The sequence below is a fragment of the Pezoporus occidentalis genome, unplaced genomic scaffold (assembly GCF_034315485.1).
Source record: "Pezoporus occidentalis ecotype Australia unplaced genomic scaffold, CSIRO_AGI_Poc_V1 ctg33, whole genome shotgun sequence".
NCBI lineage: Eukaryota > Metazoa > Chordata > Aves > Psittaciformes > Psittacidae > Pezoporus > Pezoporus occidentalis.
This window is the reverse complement of record NW_026915268.1, coordinates 4,510,657-4,538,029: the sequence shown is the minus strand read 5'-3', so window position 1 is coordinate 4,538,029 and position 27,373 is coordinate 4,510,657. Positions and strand designations below refer to the sequence as shown.

The following is a 27,373-nucleotide window of genomic DNA, read 5'->3' as shown; positions in this document are numbered from 1 at the left end:
CAGACCCTACAAACGCAGCACAGCCTGAAAGTCATTCTGTTTAAAGTGCAAATGTAAGAATTAAGCACTCTGTGGGGACCCTGTCTTTCCAGAAGGTATGCCATGGGCAGAGGTGGGTGTGTGTGCACACATTCTCTCTCAGCTGGGAGGCTAAAGGTTGTTGAAAGGTTTAGAACATAATGGACATTCAGCCAGTTTTGAAGCTAATGTAGTAGTACTGCATCTGCCCAACAGACTTTTCTCAAAGGCCAAAACAAAGACTTCAGCACCAATTATGCTCTTGACAGTGTTCAGTCTGCAACTCTGCAACCTCCTGGCCCTAGAGGACTTTGCCTTTCATCTTTCTCTCCTATCTTAACTCCTTTATCTCCTTCCTGTAGAATGGATTATATTCAGACCAGTATGTGCACTCAGTGAGCAAAAGCCGAGTCAGAGTCCTGCTTTGGGGCTGGGTTTGGGTTTCACTTTTTCTGATTTTCATCTTCCTCCCAGTCTGAAGCCAAGCATGAGGTGGAGGAGGCAGAAAGAGAAAGAGAAGTCTGAGTAACATTTTCTGCAAGTGCTGCTGCCTTATCAGCGCCTATCGCCCACTCCCTGGCTCAGAAAGCAGTGTGGTTTGGGCACTTCCTTCCTCACTGATGCAAACTCAGCTGCTCAGCGCGCCCACTTCTGTCATAACCTTGCCTGCAAAGCATTACCCTTCTTAACTTTGCTTTCTTCTAACAACCTTTCTAAGCCATTGCTCTGAAACATTTCAAATAAGCTTGAAGATTAGACACTGTTACTTTAAGCAACAAATAAGTAATTGTTTTGGCATCAAAAATAAGATGAGCAACATTCTCCTTTCAGGTTTTCCTCAAAACCCAGTTGATGTAAATGGTCACAGCAGCCAGGCCAGGGTTAGTCCAGAAAGCTTCCTAACACTCACATCTCATTCTTATCCACGTAAGTCTGAATAACCAGAATGATTAGCTCTAAAGCCAGTGATCTTCATTTCATTTCTTTAGCTGAAAAAAACCCACAGTATTACGAAAGATCCTTCCTCCACCTCTTCCACACCAGAGAACAAGCCACACACCAGTTCCGTAATCCACTTCTCCACCAAAGCACTGGTGCACCCAGTGCACTGTTAACCCTGGAATGTTTCCTGGTGTGTGTTTCACATGGAATTTATTATTTACACGGCAACTTCCTTACCACCTGCAGCAGGACACTTATGCAGAGGAATGTTGATGGCATGGGAAAGAAGAACATACATTATATGCTCAGATGAAGCATATGCCTGTAACTTGGCTTTTTTCTTGCTTTGTACGATTTGCTTGGGTAACAGTGTCAGACTTAGCTGTAATCCCTCTTAAATGATTAACATTTGTGCATAAGCTTACTTCCAAAGGGGCAAGTGACGCAATATTCGCTGCAAATAGAAAAGTGCCAAGTACTGTCTTAAGAAAAATGTAAAATGTTCTCCCTCTGCCTTTCTATTTTCATACCTGGATCCTTAAGTACAAATCCTCAACTTCACATTACTCTTCACCCTTTTCTGACAGCGTAACCATGCTGATCTGAAATCGCCTGTTCTTGCAGGCAGTCTTATCTCTCACCATAGAATTTTCCCTAATACAACAGAGCAACCCTATGTCTTGAATTTAACATTTAATCTGAAGTACAGTAAGGCAAGTATTAGGGAAGTAGCAAGGGCAAGACAAGGGATGATCAAAATAAGAGAAAGATTTTAGCATGGTTCAGGATGTTGGTATTTTTTTTTAATACTAGATTGCTAGAAAGCTTGTCCTCAAGTCCCAGCCCAGAAAACAGTTAGACATGAAAGCAAACACAAATGAGGTCACTTGGAAAAACCTAGGGGATTATTATTGCAGAGTAACTGAAAAAAGACATGAAAGAAGAAGAAAAGCAAAATAGAGTGGTGAGTGCCTGGCTATAAACACAGATTCTACAATACTGAGATGAAGTGTGATTGACCCAAAATAAGATGTTTGGAAAAGAATTCTGCACTAACAAACAACACAGTGAAGATTGTACAGAATTTAGAATCTGAGACAGTCATGTTGAATTAATGTTTTTTTTTTTTTCATATTACTTTTATATCCGCAATTACTGTCTCACACAGACCTAAATAATATAAGCTAGAAGTCAAATGGGATATTTTTCACCAGATGTATGCAACTGATTTCCTTTGGCTGTCACGGGACTTTCTCGGTGGGGCATCACTCAGAAAGAAAGCGAGTAAGAAAGGCAGTTTCAGCCCATGGCTGATCATAAGCTCTCCTTGAAACAAAAACATTATTTGAAACAAAATTGTTTGCCTCAACTCAAAGGTGTTGAGGCAAACTCCATTAATGGCAGAGCAGCAGCTCCCAGTACTCAGCTCAGGGATGCCTGCCCTGCAACCTCAGCACTGTTCTCGGGGAGTCAATGAGAAAACTCTCAGTACCAATGTCTGTTCTGGCTGTGGATGGCAGCAGAATCAGAATCAGAAGTAAACATTCCTGACTGCAGTTGTGCTCAGGATTGCATTTCCTTGGTTGATACTCACCCTACTGCTCTTTACAACTCATGCATGAGTGACAACAAACACATTGCCTTGGAAAAATCTCTTTAGACATAAAGCTGTAGTCTTTATACATTCCACTATATTTCTGCCCTGCCCTGCCCTGCAAATGTGTTATAACATGGAACTAAAACAACCTTTGTACTTTCTTTACTGGAGGGACCCCGGATTAGGTGTATCTTGGTGGTGATATCTTGTAGAGGGAGGGAGACAGAATAATACAGCAGACAGAGGGGACATGTAACCCTGCTTTTGCAACCATCAGCTTGGTGGAAGCTGTTTCCTGAAGCATTATCTGCTTTTCCATGCAAAATAACACAAATTCAGTTGCCATCATTCAAAGCAGCAGTGTTCTAGTGCGTGACATCTAGCACACCCTAAGCATCTAAGGCTTGCTGGGCTTAATGCTTGTTTTTAAACTTGATCCAACAACATGGAAGCTTGTCTCTGTAAAAAAAGCCCAGTTTTCAATTGGGCATGCTATAGTGCAACTTTGCAGCAGAATGATCAATTCAATATTCTTAGTTAGTTTAGCAAATATTGAGGGGAAGCAGCTCAGAAAATGGCAAGTTTCAAGGATATTTTTCTAACTATTTTTTGTCTTTCTTTTAACTAGAATTGTAAGTAAATTAAGCAAAGAAATAAACAGGAATGAAGGGAGGCTTTCTTTCCTTCCAAAATGGTAAGTAAACCAATTCAGCTTCTCTTGTCAAAGCTTTCAGATCTATCCTTTCTGACCTGTTCTCCATTTGATCAATAATACCTGGGTCAGAGGGATAGCCTGAAATGATATAAAATCCAAGTCTGTTTAGTTAATGTTGTCTGTTAACAATAGCAAAGACTGAGCCCACAAAGACCGCAGGTACTTCTGCCATGCCTGGAACCAAGTAACATACATTTCATACAGTTTTCTACCAGAGTTCAATCAATCTTTAGGAATGCTAAAAGCTTAGGCACACATTACTGCATAAATAAGTCATCATTAATGCATTTTGCAGTCCTATAGATCATTACACTTTTTAATACTTTATAACTTATTGGATATAATCTGAAGGGGGCCTATAAGGATGCTGGGGAGGGACTCTTCACTTAGGGACTGCAGTGATAGGACAACGGGTAATGGGTTCAGACTTAAGCAGGGGAAGTTTAGATTGGATATAAGGAAGAAATTCTTTACTGGGAGGGTGGTGAGGCACTGGAATGGGTTGCCCAGGGAGGTTGTGAATGCTCCATCCCTGGTGGTGTTCAAGGCCAGGATGGACAGAGCCTTGGGTGAGATGGTCTAGTGTGAGGTGTCCCTGCCCATGGCAGGGGGTTTGAACTGGGTGATCTTAAGGTCCTTTCCAACCCAAACTATTCTATGATTCTGTGATTCTATAATATTCTTGCAATAGCTAAAAGAGCAGAAACTTGCAAGAACACTGAATGAGAAAAGAACAATTTATGTTCCTATGTGGTGAACATCTAAGCCTACTCAATATAACATGTTTCTACATCAGCTGATGACGTGAGTTTACACCTTTGCATTTACTGGAGTTGAAAACTAGAATCGAAACCCATAAGAATATTTAGCAAGCCTACAAATATTTCTGAACTTGACTTTCAGCAGCTTGACTGGAATTAGGAAAGAAAGTTTCAGTTTTCAGCACTGAGGCCCCTGCTAGATTTATTTTCTGAGTCCCCTTGTTTCTAAACCCTTGAGCTCAGTGACTTGAATTTGTTTCAAGACAGTTTAGCTTACATTAGGATCCTGTACGTGAAGTACAAAGCAGTGTGATTTTGGCATTTTGGGCAGAGTTAAACTCATCCATGCAAAGTTCATTCTACTGCTAAAGCTAACTGTTACCTTTATTCACAACAGATTTTAGTATGCTTCAAACTTTTAAGGATGGCAAATGGAAGGACTTTAACTTTTTTGTATCTTTGCTGTAGGGCCCAAACACAAAAAAGTCCTGAAGCCCCAGGTGAGTGTGAGCTGGCAAAGAGCCTCTAACAACAAAAAATGCTTAAAATACTAAAATACTAAGTTAATCCTTGCAGGGCACAGTAAATGAGGGGAAGAGGAGGGAGGGGACAAAGGAACAGAACCCAAAACAATAAACAGGCAATGACGAGAGCATGAAGCAGTTGCAATAAGAATAAAGAGCAGTTACAGGAGAACCAGTAGGAAAAAATACTTTTAAAATAGAAAAAATGGTGAAGAAAAGCAGGAGCAGAGCAATTTGCATGAGCATCCACTAACTGCCTTTCTTGAATCCAACATAAAGTATTACTGCTTATATATTTCTGTCCAACACCTCTGCCCCTTGCCCCTACTCCTAACAGCACCCTCTATCAGAGAGGGAAGCTTCTAGATGTCCTGACTTTTCATTTCAATCACTTTCTTAAGCAGCCACGAGCACTTAAAACGTCTGCAAGTTGCCATGTTCCCCCAGTCTTACTGAAATAAAAAAAAAACTTTTGATACAAAAGCTAAAATAGTATTAAACAAAGAGATCAAAAGTCTCTGCTCATTCTGAAAGCATTCTGCCTCAAATAATACTTAAAACTGAAGTGTAGGATAAACTTGAAGTGACAGCCTGTACACCAACTCATACAAGGATAGCTATAATCAGAATGCTATTTCAGGTACCTTTCATGCCTGCCTGCCTTTGAAAGACCTACCTTGTTCCTGTGACATAATATCATGGTTCAGAATCAATCTGGGATTTGTTGTGTCCTTTTTGTCAAGTTACATTTTGGTAGTTTAAAGCTGTGCATGCTAAGAAGCCTCATGTTATGTTTCTTTACACAGGATATGCAGGTCAAGACGATGGCGGTTGGTCTTCATTTGTGAGTACTAGGATTAACAAAACCTACTGGTTGAATGGATTTCCTCTTGTATATGGTCTATCCCTTCTTACTTTGTCTACTTTGAACAGTACAGATGGAGTGAGCAATGGCAGGGGGTGTTAGGATGAGGAGAAAGAGAAGGAGGAGCATGAATGACTGGAGTCACTGCACACAGATCTCTCCATGGAGAAAAGGGTCTCCCCCAGTAACTTAATGCAGTGCTTCAGAACGACAGTCCAATACCACTGGCTCCAGTAGAAGCTCACAGCCTATGACCAGGTCTCCACAGAACCTTTGCGGAATTTTATATACTGATTCCAAGCTGTTTGCAGAGGAGGCTGGTAAAGGAAAGACTGCTGTGTTACTCAATGGCAAAGTCTTGGCATTTTATCCTTTACAGCTCATTTGTTGAAGAATCTGATTTTCTGAAGCCAATTGGACTGCAAAAGTTCCTTTTGCCTTTCAGCACAGAAAATGCTTTGGTGAACATCATTATATGAAGCACCCACAGCTCAGCCAGCTGAATGGATAATCTGACTGATGCCAGTCTGATTTTTTGCAGAAAATGGGGAAGGATTTTTAAAACCCACTTGCTAATAGGTTTGCAGGGGATTTGCTGCTGTTTTAGGAGCACAAAAAGTAAAAGTAATCAACTACAGAGCCCCCCAGTGCAGAGTTAAGCTGAGAATTTCAGCCAAGATACCAATGACAAACTGAGCATTCTTTTCCTTGCAGCCTTGGCAGATTGCACAGAAGTTGTGTGCAGTGACCACTACCATATTTTCACTGTGATCTTACTAGGTCCTGAAAGTTGTGTGAAGCTGGTTTGGTTCTGGTCAGTGGAGGGCACCAGGATCCATACCAAAGACCTAATTTTTTCTGAAGCATTTTTCAAGGTTGAGTTGCAGGCTGCAGAGTACATGTTGTTAAGTAAGAATGAATACCAACAGGCATCAACTGCTGCTCCAGTGTGTTTTCAGGGTGCCTTGCCTGTTAACTAACACAAAGGCATTGGGTATTTCAACAAGCAATCACCTTATCTTGACCTTCACCTGCACTTCCTGTTATAAAATGATACTCATTTCCTTTCTGAAGCTGGTGAATGCTGTATGCGTTAAGAAAATGCTGCCTCCTTTCCTCACTTTATTTCCACAGTGAAGTTTTTCACTCCAACTGGTTGTAAAACCTTTATATCCTCCAGAGTGAAAACCACCACAGTGAAAAGCCACAAGGAAACTTCACTGGAGTGATTATTAGTATCCTGGTACAGCAATCATTTTTTATGTACATTTACCAGGATGAAGATGATGACTATGAAAGCCCTGATGATGACCAGGAACAGGAAGATGAGGCTGACTATGAATCACCAACAGAAGAACTTGAGGAAGCAGAACATGACAGTGATGGTTATGAGCCTCCTCCATCCAGTAATGATGAAGCACACCACAATGTCATATTTCCTGCCAAGTCACTTGCAAACAACACAGATTATATAGGTAATAACTAAAAATTAAGTGTTATTAATAATTTGTAAAAGGTATTTCCACGCGTTATCAGCCATGTTTGAGCTATCTGGTAATGGAATATAGAAAGCTTTTTCTTGAAGTCAGCCGTGTAGTTCATGGACAAGATTTAGTGACAGACTTACAGCATGCTGGTGGCTCTGTGACTTTTGAAGCTAGATTTTCTACTTCAGACAAGCTCTGTTGGGTTAAAGGTAAGTTTCGCTAGTTTCACATGATGTGTACATTCAGGCCTTTGGTCTGAGCTTGTATGAAGCTAAACATGCAGGCATATTGTATCAGCATAGCATGCAACCTTGAACAGAGCAAGCTCTCACAGAAGTGGCAAAAAGTGTCCCTTTCTCTGCCTGCAAAGTTTTCATGCCTGATTCTTCAGCAGCCTGCAGTTGTGGCTTCAAACCTGCCATTGAGACTGGCTCGTGTTTCACACAGTCCCTGCACTGCAGGGAATGAAAAGAAAGAGTGTGGGCCAGCTGACTAGCACAGAGAGCCACCTCAGAGGCAAAGGGATTCATGAGCCTGTAACTACCAGTACACCACTGATTATGAAGCAACTGTCCATTTATGATATATTAAGTACACAGGCTATTGCAAGGGCCTTTTTCATAAAGATCTAATGAGAATAAAAGAATCAAACTCTGTAGTTGTTTAGTTTGGGATTTTTGTTTCCTCTAGACAGACCTCCAACCACTCGATCATCGCAACAGCCTCCAGTACCACCCCAGCGACCCGGCCCATCCCCAGTACCAGCCTCCTTTGGGGGAAGAGGTGCTTCTGTATGTTTCCTTCTTAATACTTCATCTATTTCATTTGGCAGTAGGAACCACAACATTGGAACGCATCTGTCTGGAAAATCTAGGTTTAGATGCCAACATCTTTTGCAGCTGCTGACAGCACAGTGCTGTCTGACCCAGCAACAGTCAGTAACACAGACTTAATATATATTTCCCAACTTCAAATTTACATCCCCTAACTTTAAAACCAGCACGAACTGCATTGAAGGGAGAAAAGGCACAACAGCATTGTTGAAGCTCCCATTTTTTATCTTTGCTATTTTGTTTACTCATGCCCTCCCTGAAGATAACATCTCTCATTCCTTGTGAGACAGAACAGATTAAGACAATTCTGCCTGTAACAAAACCCTATATATGTAGGTCATTCTTCAGGAGTGCTAATGGCTCCCATCCTTCCTGCAATGGGCAGAGACCTATTCCTTGTGCTATACCAGAGACCAAGATTGGCAGATGTGATGTGGCGGGTTAATTTACTAAAACTGAAACGGGTAGGTGAAGACACACTTTAACAATATGTAAAACATTTGTTTTAGCTGCCAGCTTTTCCTCCTCCACCAAGCAACAATGACTTGAGTAGAGACAGGAATATCAAGCCTTTGAAACGTAAGTACAGCTGGTTTTCTCCTTATAAAGCTTTCCTGAAATGTTATATAGTGCTTCATTTTTGCTCCTCAGCCCCACTCTCTTCTACTATATGTAGCCTCGGTTGTTATTCTAAGCAGTAACAGCAGCTCATGGCCATGCAAAATAAAGCCATACTGACCTATAGTAGAAAATGATCTTACACAACTGTCGTGTTTAGCCCCAGCTCCTTCTATAGACAGAAGCACAAAGCCCTCACTGGATCGCCTTGCTCCACCATTTGAAAGAGAAAGCCCTGGACCAGGTCAGAATTTGCTTGTGTTAATATCAATGGGTTTTTTAATTATTCAAAATTACCAGTTTGAATATCATGCATGCAAATGAACAAGGCTCAACCAAAGGTACTGTAATCCAATCACACTCAAGGTGATGTGTTTATGAATAAACAATATGAACAGTTCTTACAAAGCAAGAGAAATTGTATCTGGGAAGTTGCAAGCCTTGCTCAGGACTAGTTGAACAGAAAGACATTAGGAGATCCCTCTGCAAGAAAGGTTTGAGGCAATTACTTAAGTGAATGAACAAGGAAATATTTAGTAGGTTAAAAGAGAAAATAACTTTTGCATACAAACCTAAGGAAACTGCACACATCACTCTATGTAATTTGGCACCCAGACTTCAAAGAATGATGAGAACTGGAAAAAAATAGGAAAACAAATGTATTTGTTTCAGACCTGAAAACCACATTTTACAGAAAATCTAAACAGAATACTCTTATGATTTTTATTTATTAAACACTTCCATTTGTTATAAAATGGCATAAAAGTATCCAGCAGTTCAAAGTTGAACCATAGAAAATATGCTTGTAAACCATGCCACTTTGAAATGTATAAGAAGGGATACTGCAGTTTTGCCATTCCTTGCAAAGCCAAAAATCTGTCTGGCTTACGTGTCAGGAGGCCGAATGCTTCAATCTGCAAAATTCACATTCAATGATGTTCAAAACCTGTTTGTTTCATAGAAATTTTAATGATCTTACCTTTCATTTTTTCTGAATGTAAGCTTTTACTATTTTCAGGGAGGAAGCCCAGCACTCCTGAAAAGGTAAAGTCTTTTTGTTTGGAGCTTATTGATATATTTCACCTATTTTGATACACATCCTCTTAACTATTCCTTGTTGTTTTACAGCCTCTGGCTTTACAGCTAAGGTAAGAGTTTTGCCTCTGGAGATGAGACTCTTATTGCAAGTATTACCCAATTATTCCTTAGTAAGCAGCTTTTTGCCTTTATTTTATCATCTTGCTCTTGCTTCAGATCCCTGGGCGAACAGCTAGCAATGATGCCAAAACCTCCTGTCCCACCCAGTGACAGATACGAAAGAGGCAATCCATCTCCTCTAAGGAAGCCAACCCCTGTAAAGTAAGTGTTCATTTAACTGAAATTTCATAAAGGATGAATTCAATTCAATAAAATCACAGATAAGCAATACAGGATGGTAGAACTTACTGTCTCTGCATAATAGCAGTGCCTGTGGTTATCAGTTTTGCCCTATGAACATGCATGGGCTATGCTGTAAGTGACAGAAGAGTGTGAATGCAGGAGATTTCCCCAGCCACATCTGAAACAGCCAGGTTGCACAAAGAAATGTGTGATCCGTGATTTTTACTAGAACTGAAACAGAAGGGTGATCAAAAACTTGACCGGATCAAGTTCTTGCTCTGGGGAACATTCCTTCATGAGTTCTCTGGCTATTGTTTTTAGGATGTTAGAAAAAGAAAGCTTTACTTTCCTACCATTGATTTTACTCACCTGCAAAGCTCCTTCTCAGCAGCAAACAGCAGAACTAGATCATTCTCCAGCATTTCTAGATAACTTGTGGGTTCAATAGTGTGACTGCTCTTAAAACAGGAAAAGAAAGTAATCAAGATCTGCTAATCGGCCAGGATAATTTATCAGCCAAAGGATAACTGGAAGGCTTAGTGTGTGCTCCAGCAGTGTCGCTAAGGACTAGAAAGAAGTTTAAGACTTGCAGTTTAATGCTCCATAATTGTACAAACTTGTTTTAAATTCTAATATCATGATTAATTCATCAGATGTTTTCCTTGTTGATAGAGTTGAGATGGGCTAAGGACTAGTGTGATATCTTAGAGGTGGAAATTAGAATCTCAGGTATTTTTATGAGGGGAAAAAATGTTTCTGCATTCATTAGGTCTGTATACTTGCTACAAATTCATATCTTAGTTGAAAATACAGCCTAATGCACACAAAGTACATGAGTAACATTCCACCTGTGATTCATGTTTTGTTTTCTGTTTCATTTCAGGCAGGGTTGGCCACTACACAAAACGCCTCAAGTAAGTATAGTCTCAAAGCAAATGCTTAAATGTATAGGGACTACAATAAAATGAAGTACCTGTATAAATTAATAATTCTGGAAAAGGTAAACTAATTTCTTTTATCAGTTATAAAAAATACTCTGGGTTTCTTTTTGAACAGCTCTTCTATGTCAAGCTCAGTTTATTCCCAGAGTAATTTATCTTGGATACATAATAAGACCAGAATTTTTTCTGTCATGGGAGAAGTGACTTTGCTTACACTAGGTTTGGGGGTTCTTTTCCAGCTTAAGCTGGCCTAAGGAGTTCACTTTCAGATAACTCATAGCCTGCACTTCTTGATGGAATGGGGAAAGTTTACATCAGCTGAGAATTTCTTAATACTTTGGGTCAAGATCCATCTACCTCACACCTTATTTGTAATAATAGAGCTTGAAAAATGATTTGGTGTTGGATGAAGATAGAAATCCCAGCAGTTTGGATGAAAGTGACAGTATAGAATTGGAGTCCTTGTATACTTAAAATTCACCAACTTCCAGGTTTTTGTTTTGTAAAACATTCCTAAGACCTGTGCTATAACATGTTGCTAATGTTTCTTTTCTTTTGGCTCCCCAGGAAGAAGACGGCAGTGAGTATCTCCACTGTGATTTTTAAAACTTTAAGTCTTTCTTAGTTCTAAAAAGAAAAAAGGGATTGCAAAGTTGTTTCTTTAAAGCCATTTCAAAATGTCGGGTGGCATCTTGAAGTGTTGTAGAGTGCTTATAAGACACCTCCTACGGATGTATATATCAAAGCTGCAAAACACAGGAAATCAATAGCTAATAGACCCTTCATAGTCAGCCACTTACAGGACAGCAGGGCTCCTTAGTTTGAAATACATTTCATTTTAGATATTTGTGGTCTGCACACAGCATCAAACAACATCAGGCAGCTGGGCATGTTAGACCTGGTATCCTCCCAGCCTGCAACCAAACATCCCGTCAGACCCTGCTGGTCTTCTGTGCAATGTTGTTTACTCTAATGGACAGAAGTAGAACTTGTTTCATGTAATACTGGTATTTATAAATTACTTCAGAATCCTGGTTCCTAAAATGAAGTTTGTAAAGTGATGGCCTAACAGAAGCAGAACATTTGGCCAAGTCTATAAATTATCACTGCCTCTAAGCCTCAATGAAGAAGAGGGCTGTTTGAGCTGTGCAGAGAGCAGCTAATCTACTCCCCTCTTACCAGTAGCTGCAGAAGAAAATGTTTTATTTTATGCTGTTGTTTATGATGATATGGGAGACATTTCACAAAGGAATGAAGTTCAGGAAGGTAACCTCAAGTGCACTCTTTAGAAGCAACATAACAGAGAACGGATAGTTACGTACCATCTTCAGCTCCATGGCAGTCATCTGAATTTTGGCTTGTCCAAAACGGAAGGTAGAACATGTAAATGTAAATGTTGCTCAACCCATTCCAGTTTATTTGTAATTTTAATATTTAAGATTAAGTTCTCACTTGACCATCTGAGCTTACAATCTGTAACTAAGATATCAAAGACGTTTTATAGAACGTTTCCTCCATTATGATTATCTAGTTAAACAGCAGCAATGTGACACCAGTTCTTCATTCTACCTCCTTTAAGACTATCATCTCACAAGTTTGACATTTCCTTCTCTTTCTCTCCACAGCGGCACCCCAAAGAACAGTGCCACAGATATCTTTGCCCCCATACAGCTCCAATACATTCCCATCCAAATCTGTCAAGCCTCCACCTAAACCAAGCTCCAACATTCTGCCTGGTGCAGAAAGGTTTGTTTCACCCATTATTGTGTCATTCCTGTGAATCTCTCTGCAATTTAACAAATAATGGTATGTACAGGGTTCTCAGGTGAACACAAGGCAACGACTTGAAGTAATCCATTATTTTTCAGGCTATATCCTTGCCTCCACTACATGATAATTTGTGTTGTTCCTACTATCAAGGAGAATCCTTCATATAACTGAAGCTGTGTATCCAGTGAAGCAGATACTGGACATATGGCAACAAAATAAAACCAGTCTCTCAGGTTTATATCAAGGCAGTATTTTAGGGCCTACATGGTCCAATGCTTCTGTTCTCTGCCATTGCCTCCAGCATCCCTAAGAATGACAAGACCTTTTGGGAAAGGATAATCATCATGAAAACCTGTGCAGGATGTAGGGCAGAGGTTCTTCTCTAACAGGACTCTGCTGTAGGAGCCTAAGTGCTACAGCTGTGACTAATAATTGCTTCAGAACTAAAACCCCACCACCTTTGCTGTCTAGAATTGAATGTGGAATATACTCTAACCATTAAAATTCCTATTAAAATTGTGAGCCTTGCTTCAGTTGTGTTTTCTTTCTAGCTTCAGCTTCTAAGTATTAGATTGCTATGTCTTCATTTGCTAGATGGAGGAGCCCTTAATTAAATTTTGATTTCTGATGCAGTGTGCAACAGACCAAGCTTTGATGAGTTACAGTGGACTCCTTGAGTCTAAGTCTCAAGTACATTTTCTAAGCTCTGTATTTTTTCAATGGCTCTTTGATGAATTCCTCCCGTTTACCATCATCCTCTGGAGCTGCTGACACCTCAGTAGAACAAATATTGCAGTAGCAAAAGCAAGGTCGTATGCAAATAGGAACTATTCCTATGATGAACACTTCTGCTTACATTCAAACAGCGTTGCCAAATTTTGCTATAGCAGAGGCCCCATTTGGCTGATTCTCTCCCATGAATCAAGTCATGATAGCATGGTTTTGTTCTGCAAACATAATTAACATATTTATCGCAGAGCTTTTTGTGCTGTTCATTTAAGCAGGAGAGAAATATGAACTATAAAGGAAAAGAGTGCAGGCAGTTTGTTGCCAATGAAGTGCTCAGGCCATAAAAGGGAACTGTAGGTTTTCTAACCAAAAAGAATAGAAATGAATACAGGAGGGAGATCATAGGTACACAAAGGTGTTATGGCACTGTGGGTATGAACTCAGGGCCACTGTCAGCTCAGAGAATCAGGGTGGTTGAGGAGGCCAGGAATCTCTGGACATCACCTGGTCCAACCTCCCTGCTCAGGCAGGGTCACCTACAGCTGCCCAGCACCATGTCCCGATGGCTTTTGAGTATCTCCAGTAACGGAGACATAATGGTGGATCTACTTACACTTAAAAAAGGAAAGAGAAAGAGGAGAGGGCAGGCTACCCTCATCCTGCATAGGTCTCAAGAGGATCTTATGTTCTGTAAAACAGGCTCCTCGGAGCACAGAAATGTACAGCAGTGTTGTAGTTATACTGACTCCTTTGTTTTCTTTTTAAACAGTGCTAGAAACTGCTCTTCAACTGGCTCACTACCACCACGCTTACATCTAGGTTTGTATCCTGCATTCCTGCCTTTTTTGTACAAAAAATGACTGAAGGTTGAAAGGTGCCTTCAGTGCAGTCAATGTAATGGCTTTTCTCTAAGGATGTTTCTGGTTGGACTGTGAACAGAAAACTATCATCAAGTTCCTGAAAGGCATCTTGTGTAACTTAGCCTGAATCAAAGATGTTTTTTTCCAATGAAGTTAGGGCTTAATGCTTAGCTAAACCACTGTCAAAACCTCATATAAGCATCTTTTTAATATATACTGATACATATAAATACATATATACTGAGAGCTGAGCAACATTACCTGCAAGTCACTGTGGTGTACTAATACTCTCAGAAAAGGGAGCAACCCCTTTCCATGTGAAGTATGCTGCATGTTTAGCTTGTAATAACAAGTGATAGATAAAGGAAGCTTAGAAAGTGATTGCTTTGCAAATAATTTCCCACATATGGTTAACAGCTGCCGATGTCTTACAGTGACATTTTGTACCTTCTCCATGCTAAGAAGGCAAGGAATGCAAAGAGACACATTCCATCTAACTGTCTCTTAAGAAACCAGAGCTGTTCTCAGCTGAATAACTGTGGTACAGAAGCTCAAAAGCTGTAACCTCTGTTTCAAGTTCACCTGCTCATAACTGAACTGCAGGAGTTCATTAAAGTCCCTGTGCACCAAGGATGAATTTATGTAAAGCCGGGTCTCATACAGCAGCCTAAATCTAATTTCAAATCAGTTCAAAATGTGTCAGTATCAGAGGGACAGAAATTCTTCATGCCTCACAAAATCCAAATTGTACTCCCTGTATGCACTCCACAGATAGATGAAATTATTTTCCCAATTTTAACATTTTTTCCTCTTTTTCTATCTTTGAAGGAAGCTACAGCAGATCCCCTTCAAGAGGCGCAGCTGACATAAGACCTCCTCTGCCAATTCCTAGCAGACAGACTGCTCACCAAACTAACACAGAGGAAGATGAGGTACAAAACATCACAAGTGTTAACCATCACTGCTGAACAGCAAATGTTGTGATTTCAAGAGAGAAGGGCTTTTCAAAGTTGTTTTTCTAGAAAGTAGTCAGTATCAGGATGTCAGAACGTGCTTTCAGTTTCCTGTGCTGACTTTAGTTCCTTATGTTGTCTTCCCCAAGAAAGACTATAGGAAAAACCCAGTAGAACAAAGTAAGAAAAATACTTGTTTGCTGGATTACTTGTTTTGCACAATTGCTTTCAACTACCATCACCCCTTGGGTTCTCCTTCCACAAAACCTAGGTGTGTAAGCAATTCATACCCTTTTAAGTGCATTTTTGTTTCACATTTCTTTAAACATGACAAGTTTAGAGTAAATCACTCCCGGTGATAACACTGCTGGCAACCATACATGGCATGTTTGCAGGAAGGCTGCAGGTTGCCTTAGATGATAGTGAAAAAAGGAAAAATTAAATAACTATTAGAAAAGCCACCACCATGCCCCAGGCAGACAGAAGAGAAAATGTCATTTTGAATCTATCTTGTACTGAAAATATTTGGAAGTTTCTGTTTTCCAGCCTACTTGAAGACACATTTTAACTAGGTCTGTAGCATGTTCAGATTTATCCAAGAAGCCAATCATAGTAAAATCATGTAGTGTCACTCACCATACTGGTATAATCCCTGAAGCTCACTCCCTCAGACATTCTGCACATGATCCCAAATGTCCCTCACAATCCAATTTCTCTTTACTATTTGTACTATCTCTTTACTATTTCTCTGTACTATTTTACTATACTTATACTGCTTGTATGTTGTTAACATCACAAGCTAATGAATTTCACAGCTTTCTCCCCTCTTATACCCCCCAGGACTCACTACACAATGAATGGTACGTTGCCTATGTTAGCCGGCCAGAAGCAGAAGCAGCTCTTCGGAAGATAAACAAGGTACTCTTTAAATCCTTGGTGCTTCCCACCATCCCCTTTCTAGATGTCCTTGCAGTCATATGGGAAGAGTGAAGGTAAAAAACAACTTAAGGTTATAGTGCCAATATAATGACTTGGAGTGGGGGATGCTTCTTGAGTATCTTTACACACACAGAAGTTACATGTCTAGTCTAAACCAGACATGAAGGCTGTTGGTTTCCATAGTCCAAGAGAATAAATGATGTGTTTCCACAAAGCAGTTTCACCTCACCTCTCTTAGGAGCAGTGACTTGTACTCTGGAAATAACTCCCTGTCACCAATGAGGAATTTGTTGCTACCCTCAAGTTTTAGATAGCTTGAGTTAGATGAGGTAAATCCTACCCTCTTCTAGGCCACATTTACCAGCAAAATGAAGTAGAGACACAAACAGATAAAACCCAGGCTTAACTGTGCATGTGGAGATGAACCAAACTGAACCCCATTGCTGTAGGAAATCTGTTTACTCTATGAGGCTTCACAGCACATGCAATGAAGATGACACAAACAACATTTCCATGACTTGTACCAAGGTCCAGATCACATTCAGTACCTTTAAGAAAGGGTGTTTCAATGGAAGACTTGTTAAAAAAGATCTGAAATGAAGAAAAGCAGAGGGAGGTGGCTGGACAATGTCACTGCCTTTACTAAAATGACACAGACACTATCCTTACTTCAGGCTGTCTGTAAATAGATCACACAGGATCCTTGAGTGGCACTTACTGGAAATGAACTGCTCTTCCGGTTCAAGTGATGTGAGGTTTGGCCTTTGATATTTTACTTCCTCCTTCAATGGAATCTCTTCATCACAGAACAGCGTTCTTCCCTTCTCTAAAACATTTGCATTTGTATCAGACAGGAAAGTTTTAAATAGCAAATTGAAAGATAAAACATTAGAGAAATTGTCTAAACTCTTTAATAGTGCAGCTTCTCTTACCAGGAGGAAAGACATTTCAGAAAGAAAAAACATTGAAAAACATGAGGCCAGGTTGGACGGAGCTTGGAGCAACCCCGTCTAGTGGAAAGTGTTCTTGCCCATGGTAGAGAGTCGGAACTGGATGAGCTTTAAGGTCCCTTCCAACACAAACCAGTCTGGGATTCTATGATTCTCTGATGAATGCTCTAGCTCAGGTTGTTATGCTGCTCAAACCTAGAAGTGATGGGGTTTTGTCATCCTTCATTTTTTCATCTTTCAGGATGGAACATTCTTGGTAAGAGACAGCTCAAGAAAAACTGCTACTCACCCTTATGTCCTGATGGTGTTGTACAGAGATAAAGTATACAACATCCAGATTCGTTACCAGGAGCAAAACCACTTATATTTGTTAGGAACTGGCTTAAAAGGAAAAGAGGTACTACGTGTTTTTCATACTACTTCCCTTTATCTCAAGGTATCTCCTGTCTCATTCCTAAGTGTCAGGCCACTTAACCTGGCAGCTGTTTTACTCCAGTGGAATTCTGCATATTGTCTTAGAGTTATTCCTGATAGAACATATTACTGCTGGAAGTGAAATCAGATTCCCTTCAGGGAATGAAGGGATAGCTTTAGAATGCAGCTATAAGAAATCCATATACCTGGTTGGGAATGTTTGCTTACCACTAGGATACCAGATAAGGGAAGTAAACATCTGAGAGCAAATCCATATTTGCCAACTTTACTGCTTTGGACCCAGACAGCTGGTTTATTCCATTCAGCATACAGGTTGGGTTTCCTGGCACCAGACAGACTGGGCAGCACATGTACCACAGTTCTGGTTGAGTCATAGCTCTCTGAATTTATCAGTCATCTTTTTGAACTTCCAGGTGCGCTCATCATGGCAAGCATGATCTGATAGTATTTACTAGACCCTATAAGACTGCTAAATATTTAGAGTTAAAAAAAAAACAACCCTTGGTTTTACTAATTATGAATCATTCTGACATTTGCGCCATATCCTTCTCATTGTTTTCCATCCCACAGGATTTTTCTTCTGTAGCAGATATCATAGATTACTTCCAAAGAACGCCTCTCCTTCTGATTGATGGGAAAGACAGAGGGTCAAGAAACCAGTGCATGTTAAAATATGCTGCAGGACATATTTAAATGAGACCTTAAGGAAGATTACATATAATATTGATGCTTATGAAGTCTGTAAACATCAGGATATTGACTTTTACAGCAAACACAAGTCATGAAGTCATTAAAAATCCTTTTGATTTTAAGCAAAAAGGACAATGTTATTTTTAAATTATGCCTTAAATGCAGCACTCTGAATCTGATTTTCTTACTATATGTTTATTACAGCCCACTAATCATACAGTGCATGAGAAAATTGTACCTTTGTGTGTGTCTTCTTGCAATGACTTCCATGCCTAGTTAGAGCACCCAGAAATAAACACCAACACAAGCCCCTGTTTTCATCGGAGGAAAAGGAAAAAGCTATTTTTCAGATCAGAACAGCAGCAGCAGTTGTGTTATGTAAAGTGACACAGAGTAGACCCAAACCTTGTCAAAGTTGAGGAGTAGACAAAAGACAATAAAGGCCCTATTTTTTCCATCAATACGCTTCCCAGTAAATCTAACTATGGCCACTTCTGTGAAAACAAGTGAGCCTCTGATCGGGATCCTAAGGACACGTGGGTTTTAGAGACACCAAGAATCCCTTAACACTGGATATGCAGCTGCCTGTCAAGGTCTGTGTCTGTGTTACTCAGCTATGAAATTGTTCACATTTTTTGAGGAAAATAAAGCATCTGCAGCTTTCATATTCTGTTTCCCATACCACTGGTGATTCACTGATGGCATGTCTTAGCCTGCAAGCTGGAATTATGTACCTCTAGGAGCCTCTAACCTCAGTCAGGAACAAGCATTTTCCCTGAGCACAGACCTCTCTTTAGCTGTGTCTGACTCTAAATTAAGCAACTCCTTTTTCATAGGAACCACATCAACAAGATTCTCATCACATGATTCTTCATGAGCAGAGCACCCCGCATCTCTTAGAAAGCAGGCACACACGCTCAGCCTGAACTCGGTTTAAACCACGACACCTCTTACACAACTGCTTTCTGGTTTGACTGTATTTTTTCAAGAAAACCAGTAACATCCTCAGTTCTAAACCAGCAGTCACAACTGAGACCACTGAAGCACACCACGTCAAGGGATTTTCCCATTCCTTGTTGAGTGGGATTCATCCAACCCCAGGTTTCTACTAAGCTTTATTTTCTGCCAAGACCTTGGTTTGATAGTTACGTTAGACTTTGTCACACTTCTCCTTTAAGAGTCCTTTGTGGATATATCACTTGAAACATCTGAACCAAAATTCAAGGCAGAAAAACATCTTCTATGTAATCTGAATAGCTTCTCAAGTGAAACAATCAGATTTCATCAACAGTCTTACTTTACATGTTTGGTAAATGTTATCTTCCTTTCTAATACATTTAGCTAGGAACTGGAATTCAAAGTCAGTGAATTTCATTTCCATGCAACGAGTCAACAAAAGACGAAAAATAAGATTTCGAAAGTGCTTCAGCTGACAAATCCGTTTCTAGCTCAACATCTGTAAAAAACTCACTCCTCATCTGTGAAAGAGGAGTCAGGTCTAATGCGTGTTTTAAAAACCATGCTAAAATTAAGAACAACATCCCCCAGATTACCACTGACTCTGTGAGCCAAACTGTATTTCACTGCACTGCCTTGCAAATCTGACAGCCTCAAACCACCTCCCATAGAACTGTTAGATTTGTTTGAAATCAGCCCTTAGTGAAAGAGAAATGTAATGCAAATCAGCACAAGAAATATAACACTGCTCATTTTTTTCAGCAGAGTGAATCTTGAGTTGATTATTCAGAGAAATATATTTGTATATGAATACAAAACACACCTCAACATTCAAACATGCCCACAAGTAAAGTAAGATTGAATATTTATTATAATGAACTACATGAAAATACTGGCTACTCAGATTTTGGGCTGAGATTTCAGAATATTCAGACCTCTAAACCAGTAAGTCACTGCAGGCTTTCCAGAATGAAAGTACTTTTGGTTTACCAGAAGTAGTCTGCTCTTTGCCCCCTTCCTCAGCAGCACTTTCAGAATGAGGAAGGAAGATCAAATGACAACTTGCAGTTTCCCCTCTACGGACTGTTCCTTATCCTGTTTTCCAGAGCACAACTGAGAAGAGAGCACTGACTTGACTTGAAGTGACTGAAAATCTTTTGTTACTGTTCCAGTACATCTTTGTTTCAAAGGCAACAACTACATATGAAAACCTTCAGGCCCAGATCCCCGACCTCTCTAGTTAATTCTATCCATTTTCCCAGCCCTAGTGGACTAAATTTGGGTTGAAAAAAAACCCATCTCAAGATCAATAACCTACTTACGACATTTTTCCACTCCACATTTTCAGTTTAAAATAAGAATAGCCTAACTGCAGGAAAGCATGCTATAATTTTACAGTTCAAACTGAAGCAGTATTAATAGAAGATGCTGCATGAAAATGGATGTTATTAATCTGTCAAGCTCCACGGTTTTTCTTCAGCTTCTCTTAAATCTTTGGCCTTCACAGGATGGTTAAAGTTCAGGATAAGGTCACAAAGCAGTAACTGGCTTTCCACTGGAAGACAAAGGGCAGCATATCACTATCATGTTTATTGAATGGTAGATGCTAACAGAATGGCAGTTTATATACAGGACTTTCTGAAGTGTTCATGTATCAATGCTTGAAAACATCCAAAGGGTTGCCTCGTTTTCTTTGCCTCAGGATGGTGAAATAAAGTTTGGTGTTAGCATACTGCTAATATTTCTACCAGAAAAGGATTATTGTTCCCACAAAGGAATGACTTTGACTGGATACCAGGTTTTTGCCATGGTTAGCCAATATCATTCCACTTCTAGGCAACTACTGTTTCATTAATTTTTCAAACCAGACGAGCAACTGCTTTCTTTCATTAGAATACAAACCAGCTGCATGACGCAGAAACCCAAGCCATTCACAGCTGCACACTCTGTAACCTGTGTTTAAGTGGACAAGGAACTCAGAATTACCAGTCATTTTTTTCAGCTCACTGGACATCTCGTCAATGTTTTTAATTGCAGCTTCAAGGGTGAACTGTTGACAAGCAGCAGCGGTTTTGAACACCTGCATGAAATAGAAACAAAACATAACGGGCAGTGCACATATGCTTCACAAACTCAGTAATCCAGCTAATCACAAGCTATGTGAAATGTTTTCTTTCATTTTCTAAAATAGTAATTTTAAGTAAAACTTCCCATCTCTAATACTTACCCGCTTAGATAAGGCAAAAATAGCTAAACTACTGAAGGCAAGGACTAAACACTCAGGCTTTATTTTTGTTTGCTGTTTCTTTACAAACAACTGCAATGAAATTAATCACAGCTAAAATTTCCTCTCCTCACCCGGAGTTTGTCGTGTTTGTTTTCGACTGTACTTTTCCCATAGAATCTAAATGACAGTGAATCGTCAGGTAATATTCAGTCAACCACAAGATGGCGCTATCGTGACAGTAACATGAGCAAAATAAATTAAATCACTGTTAACACTGAATATTAATGATATGCTAATTCATGCCATATAGCTCTGTGTCTGTATAGGCAATTATTTTATAATCAACATCTTCTTGCTTATTTTGGAGGTCATATTCCCTCCCTTTAACACTTAATTTAAAAAAGCAAAATCTAGAGACAATTAAGACTACAAGCTGCTTGACATTAAGTACTATTTGAATTTGTAAATTTATGCTACCCTCCTTTGTAGGATTATTTTTTCTTCTTAGGAAAACCATTAAAGAAAATTGCACATACTATATTTCCTCACCTACTTATAAGCTCTCTATTTGCCATTCAGAAATGCTGAAAATAAAACATAGAAAACCTCTGCATGGTTCATTAATAATGTACAGAACACCTCGGCACGCTGAGAACCAAGAAACCAAACATACATTTAACATCGATTCATTGTCCAAGTCTCTCTTCCCTTCAGACAGTGGCTTTGCATTGAGGTCAGCAGTCAGGGCCAAAGATCCTAGAAGGAACAACAAATCATGACAGAGTAATATATATAATATAGGTAGAGCTCATATCAAATATATAATAACATTTAATAAATATAACGATTAGACCTTAACATCATTAGTGTCATTTGAAAGTAGAGTTTAATGGGTTGATTAGTTCCTCTTGAGAAATACTAAATTCTTGGGATATATTTATTTTACTTTCTTTCAGAAACAGCATCTCAGAAATCTTTTAGGAGTTAAATATGGAATTATTAATAGTAAATAAGCATATTTATAATACTGATGAAGAATTCCTTACACAAAACTCTATATTTTTTAGTCAAAAAATTAAAAAATATCTGTAAAGACCATTGCAATTGGTTTCTTCCCTCAATTTATGGAAGGAGACTCTAAAGCCCACACAAAATAAGTCAAGTGTTAGATGTCTGCTGGTCAATAGCAGAGCTGAGATTTACTACCAGATCCCTGGGCTCTTTCTTCCCCCATTCTCTTCACTCTTCAATCCCTGCACAACAGGACACCCTCAGGCAAGCTTAACTGTAGAACATCACTGGGAAACTGTTTCAGCACTGAAAAGAGAAGGAAAAAACCAAGGGGTTATTTCACCCTGGTACTGTGTTTGTTCAGAAAGGGTGCAATGAAATGAACAGAGCCTGTTCTTAGCAGACAAAACAGGGTGCCCTTTTTTCACTACCATCCACAAATGGCCTGCAGTGAGAGAAACCTCTCTGTGGGGCTCGCGATGGGATCACAGGGTGAAGCCCTTCCCCAGGAGGGTACTAGCTCTGATTGCCACAGGAGCCATCATGAAGCCATAAGGGAGCCCCACAAGGCTTGAAGTCTTCCTGTTACCAGAGGCTGTCCTGACCCAGCAGCACTGCAGAAGGGGTGCCTCACAGGGAGAGGCTGAGGACTGAAGTAGAGCGATGACAGCTAGTTACCTCACAGATTGTCAGGCCATGGTGACAGCACTCCCCTGTTCTTGGGCGTGTTTCATGGGCAGGTACACTTAACCAGAGTCAGAACCATCGGCACCAACTCTACCACCACACGCAGGAGCGTGAGGGCTCAGAGCCCCCAGGGATAGCCTGCAGAGATGGCCCAGCCCAGTTACTAGCAGCAAACCTCACACACCAGACACCTCAGAGTGATTTTACTCCTCTTCCTCCTCTGGTAACATGGAGACAAGCAGGGCTGTCCCTGCAGAAACCACAGCCTGCCTGATGTCAGAGCTCCTGGTGGGGTCTGTGGGCAGGCAGCAGCAGCACAGCTCTTTCCAACAGTGGAAAGAAGCCTGCTGCTACCACAACCTGGCTGCACCACGGCTTCCTCCTGGCTGGCAGCAGGATGGGTTGGTCACTCCAGTTCACCCCAGTGACGCATCAGGGGTGCCCTGGCCTGGGGCTGGCAGCAGCCTGGGAAGGAGGATGGGCATGTCCCTGTGCAGGAAGAAAACACAGTGCACCCCTTTTCCAGCACATGAAATGTCAGCAGGTTGCAAGAGCCCTGTAGTTGTGATTTTAGGAGTGGGAGGAAAAAGGTAACCGCAAATGCTGTGAGAGCTGAAGAAGAAATGGAGAAGAGAGGACTGAGCTGTCAACAGGGGGTAGCAAATGGTTATTTTCCCCTTGTCCTTTGAGGCCCTCCCTGCTCTTATTGAATGTTGCCGCAACTGATTTCCAAGCAGTCAGTTCCTTCTTGTCATCAATTCAAATTCAGAAGGAATACAAGTAATTTATAATAAGTAAAGATCAAATAAAGAACCTAAATTCAAGGAAGACAAGAAAGGCACACAGCTGTGAGGATTTATCAATTTCAACTGCCACAATAAACACTGCCCTTAGATGCACATATCTGACTTGAGTCAAAACCAACAAAACCTGCTAAATAACGAGCTGGTGTTGGGAAATGGCCATTTCTTCCCCAGTGTGCCCTGTAGAACTTAAAGCCAGGGACACAGAGCAAGGGAAGGGAACAACCCTTAGCACTTTTCCTGCTGCTCAGCATTCATCTGTATTTTGAACTTGCCATTTGGCATGGGTGGAGAAGGGCTACCAGTACCTCAGAGGACCACGGAAGTACTTGGATGTGCAGTGGAGGACAACAGATGGAGAAGTCAGCTGCCTCCCATTTACTTATTCCTTTCTCCATTGTTTGTTTACAGGGGTGTGCTTTCAAAAAGCTTCCTTAAAATGAAGCATTTTGTGACTGTGAGTGAAGCTAAACTGCACCTCAGAATAGCTTTTTCTGTAGATTAAACTGTGATTCAAAGAGAAAGTACGACAGGCTGCTTAGATTGTGGGGCTTTCTGAAGGTGAGAAATGCAGGGCAGGAAACACTTGACACAGGCACTAATTCCTGTAGTACATCTAGTCTTTCAGTTTATCAGGTCTTGCAAGGACCCTAGTGCAAATAAGGTAGCTTTGCCCTTTCTGTGTGCCTCTAGGTAGAAGTCCCCCAGGGTTTGCAAGAATCTGGTGGTTTTGCTGGCAGAGTGCCAGAGTATAGAGTGTGTACAAAGCAAATGTAAACCAAGGTGGGCTTATATATCTCCTATATCAGAAAGAGTATATAAAATATATTTATATAAAAAAGTAAAACAGTAGCTTAGCAACTACTGGAAAACCTTTGTGACAGTCTAAGCAGAAGTTAATTTCCTCACCAACCTGTAAAGGAGAATGCTTTATTGGCTGTCAGGAATGGGGCTAGTGGAGGGAGCTACAGTGAAGACCAACAGGCACCTGCTTTACTGGAGCACTGCTGGGAAAAACAGGTTTAGTATCCTGGGGTGGTGTTAGGGAAGGGGAAAAAGTCTGCTATCCCCAGGTGAAGGGAACTATTGAGTAAGGGGCAGTTCCTCAGGATATGGAAGGCACTTCCACCTCTGTTCAAATCTTTTCTTGAAGTTTACTTTCCACATTTGTTTTTTCCCCACATCCTATAAATAATCTTTCACATTGTACTTAAATTCATTTGTGAACTACCTGTGGAAGGAAAAATAGAATATCAAAATCACAAGAAAAACTATATTCAATATATCTGTAATGAACTGAGTTGCCAGACGAATCTGCAAATCAAGTAGAGCAGGTCATAAAGGCAAGGCCTGTCTAAAAATACTCTTCAATAATCTGAGGTATTAACCAGCAAGACGACCAACAGCGTAGGAAGTTGATTGTACAAGGTATTTTCCTTTAAGAAGAAAAAAAGAGAGTAAGAGAGATCTAGTTTCTACAATCAAAATTACTTGGAACTAAAATACTTCCTGGATTTCTTGAGAAGTTAATATTTCAAACCAAAACCCTGAAATTAATAATCTAAATTACTACGTTTCTCTTCTGTGTGAGGTGTGTAAGTGTTGCTAACAATTTCCTACCAGCATTATCAGTTTAGGAGCTGCAGTTTCAGCTCTGCCTGAGAGAAACCTACAGGTTTCTGTGCAAAGATACATGCAGGTGAAGTGGATTTAACTCTTTTTCCTCAGGGCCTGACCTAGCTGAGCTGTGCTAACACGAGGAACAACCAGCTCCCTCAATACTTCCTGAGAACACGCTCAGTTATGGAAGGTGAAGCTGCTCAGCCACCTTTGTGAATCCCAGATAAAGACAGAATTACTACCAAACCAGCTCTCTAAGGAAGAGAAACGATCAGGAGCACTACAGATACATTTCAGCTCATGAATTTAGGATCATGATGTGAATCAGCCAGCACTGCAGGTAACTGAATCAATGCAGATCCCTTTACAAACTGCCTTCCACACCTCTGTAGTAAAATTACTTTGAATGCAACTTCAGGCAAAAATAAAACAATTTAATGCACAACTGTTTGAGAGAGACTGATCTCATGTTGTAGCTCATGGTTACAACAATATTTCAAAGCAATTGTTCTAATGGGAAGTAGAGAAAATCTATTCACTTTAAAGACAATAGTTTAGTGAATGGCTTGTTTTTTAGAATCTGTCAAGGAAATGCTATCTACAAGCACTGTAATACATAGGAGGTGAGATATAAGGAAATTTTTCTGAAAATATAACTACTTCCTGTTTGAAAACGTTAGCTTTCATAGCAATTCCTAGTGGGTCTAATAGGACAGTTTGAAGTTTCAATGCATTTTACTGAACTTTCACCCAAAAAGCTCTAACAAAAGAAGAACTGCTTTTTTACCACTGCCTAAGTGTGAAAAATGCCAATCCAGATTACAAGGGAAGTCAAATAGAAACCAAACCAACTCACATACAAAATCACCAAACCTCAAAATATGACAGTTATTTCTGATGAAACAATGTCTGTCATGAGCTTTAGAGCACAAGCATGATGAAAACTGGTAAATGCTGAAGGCCCAAAAAAAGCCTGACCAGATCACAGTACAAAACAGTAAAGCACAAGCCAGACTTTGCCTTGAAAAGCTGAGGCAAGCAGTGACAGGTAGGAAAGACTGCTAAGTGAACTGACTGGCCTTAATACCTGCTTGTGAACGAGGAGGAGTAAACACCAAGCTAAAACACATACTTGTGATGTAGAATATTGGGTTGTGAAACTCCTTTGTTTAGAGAGTTGTGAAAAACTTCCTAACCCATTAATAAACCTGATTAAGAAAAACGTTAAAACTGGAAGTGTTCCACCTACAGACCGAAACGCACCCACAGCAGCCACCTACCAAAGTCCATTTTTTTCCTAAGAAACTGATTGCATTAACTGCATACATGTAACAAAATCAGACAACTGTTCAGACTATGCAAAGCCCTGCACTCCACCTAGCGCTTGTCCACATCGGTTTGCTGCTTGCTGTTTGCGTATTATCAGACTTAGAAGCATGTATCATTGCATTCTATTTTAGATACTAATTTAAGGAGACCCTGAACAACACGGATTATAGAAAGCAACACATGAGGATGCCTGCCTAAGCATTTACCATAATGCCTTCCCTTCAGTGAGCAAAGAGCTAAGAAAACCCACAGTGGCACCACTGTACAGAGCTCTGTTTCCTTCTGCTGCTTGACCAGGATGTATTTTTCTGGCCAGTGCTATGTTTTCCAAGCTCACAGCACATCATTTAACATCTCAGATGTTCATGTCTTCTGTTTGTTTGCGTGGACATTTTCAATTCTAACATTAAACCTACAAGGTGCTTCCCACTGCTCTGAAATATATTCCTGAAAACTATTTTCTAACAACAACAGACAGCATAAGCTTATACTCTGGAAGGTCTCCACTTAGTGATATGGAAAGGTCTTTTACACGGTAATAGGTTTTAAACAATAGATTTTAAGTAGTTCTTAAATGTAGTATTTAAGTTAATTACATGGGATGCTAAAGATATGAATATTCAATGACTGAAGAGAAGTGCATGTATACTGCCAACACAGATGGAATCATCTGTGGAAACTACTTAGTTGATATGAATACCTTTTGTGTAAAAATAAAGGCATATTTCTGGC

General features: G+C 40.2%; 2 protein-coding genes and 1 long non-coding RNA gene across 5 annotated transcripts in view; 1 reads left to right on the top strand and 2 right to left on the bottom strand.

The window, feature by feature from the left end:
• LCP2 (lymphocyte cytosolic protein 2) overlaps nucleotides 1–18,688 on the top strand; it is a 30,617-nt gene extending 11,929 nt beyond the window's left edge. The window contains exons 4-21 of the mRNA XM_062629235.1: nucleotides 3,186–3,251; nucleotides 4,502–4,533; nucleotides 5,364–5,401; nucleotides 6,699–6,897; nucleotides 7,600–7,700; nucleotides 8,252–8,321; nucleotides 8,521–8,604; nucleotides 9,379–9,404; nucleotides 9,489–9,508; nucleotides 9,615–9,719; nucleotides 10,624–10,654; nucleotides 11,249–11,261; nucleotides 12,307–12,427; nucleotides 13,950–13,999; nucleotides 14,869–14,972; nucleotides 15,834–15,911; nucleotides 17,124–17,279; nucleotides 17,888–18,688. Coding sequence (XP_062485219.1) covers nucleotides 3,186–3,251; nucleotides 4,502–4,533; nucleotides 5,364–5,401; nucleotides 6,699–6,897; nucleotides 7,600–7,700; nucleotides 8,252–8,321; nucleotides 8,521–8,604; nucleotides 9,379–9,404; nucleotides 9,489–9,508; nucleotides 9,615–9,719; nucleotides 10,624–10,654; nucleotides 11,249–11,261; nucleotides 12,307–12,427; nucleotides 13,950–13,999; nucleotides 14,869–14,972; nucleotides 15,834–15,911; nucleotides 17,124–17,279; nucleotides 17,888–18,010 — 1,417 coding nt within the window. The 3' untranslated portion in view covers nucleotides 18,011–18,688. The remainder of the gene's footprint in view (nucleotides 1–3,185; nucleotides 3,252–4,501; nucleotides 4,534–5,363; nucleotides 5,402–6,698; nucleotides 6,898–7,599; nucleotides 7,701–8,251; nucleotides 8,322–8,520; nucleotides 8,605–9,378; nucleotides 9,405–9,488; nucleotides 9,509–9,614; nucleotides 9,720–10,623; nucleotides 10,655–11,248; nucleotides 11,262–12,306; nucleotides 12,428–13,949; nucleotides 14,000–14,868; nucleotides 14,973–15,833; nucleotides 15,912–17,123; nucleotides 17,280–17,887) is intronic.
• LOC134169019 (uncharacterized) lies at nucleotides 7,040–9,606 on the bottom strand. Its single transcript, XR_009966723.1, has 3 exons — nucleotides 9,340–9,606; nucleotides 8,766–8,841; nucleotides 7,040–7,104 (listed from the first exon to the last, which is right to left on the bottom strand). It is a non-coding gene; the product is annotated as an uncharacterized LOC134169019 (long non-coding RNA).
• Nucleotides 18,689–19,737: 1,049 nt separating the features above from the next.
• The window catches only part of CUNH5orf58 (chromosome unknown C5orf58 homolog), a 71,290-nt gene continuing 63,654 nt past the window's right edge, over nucleotides 19,738–27,373 (bottom strand). For 2 of the 3 annotated variants that reach the window (XM_062629233.1, XM_062629232.1), the window contains exons 2-5: nucleotides 22,398–22,508; nucleotides 21,865–21,947; nucleotides 20,951–21,044; nucleotides 19,738–20,519 (exon numbers count right to left, since the gene is read on the bottom strand). In XM_062629233.1, coding sequence (XP_062485217.1) covers nucleotides 20,413–20,519; nucleotides 20,951–21,044; nucleotides 21,865–21,947; nucleotides 22,398–22,425 — 312 coding nt within the window. In that variant the 5' untranslated portion in view covers nucleotides 22,426–22,508 and the 3' untranslated portion in view covers nucleotides 19,738–20,412. Of the gene's footprint in view, nucleotides 20,520–20,950; nucleotides 21,045–21,864; nucleotides 21,948–22,397; nucleotides 22,509–23,080; nucleotides 23,211–27,373 lie in introns of those variants that run through there. The other variant, XM_062629234.1, reaches the window with a different exon arrangement.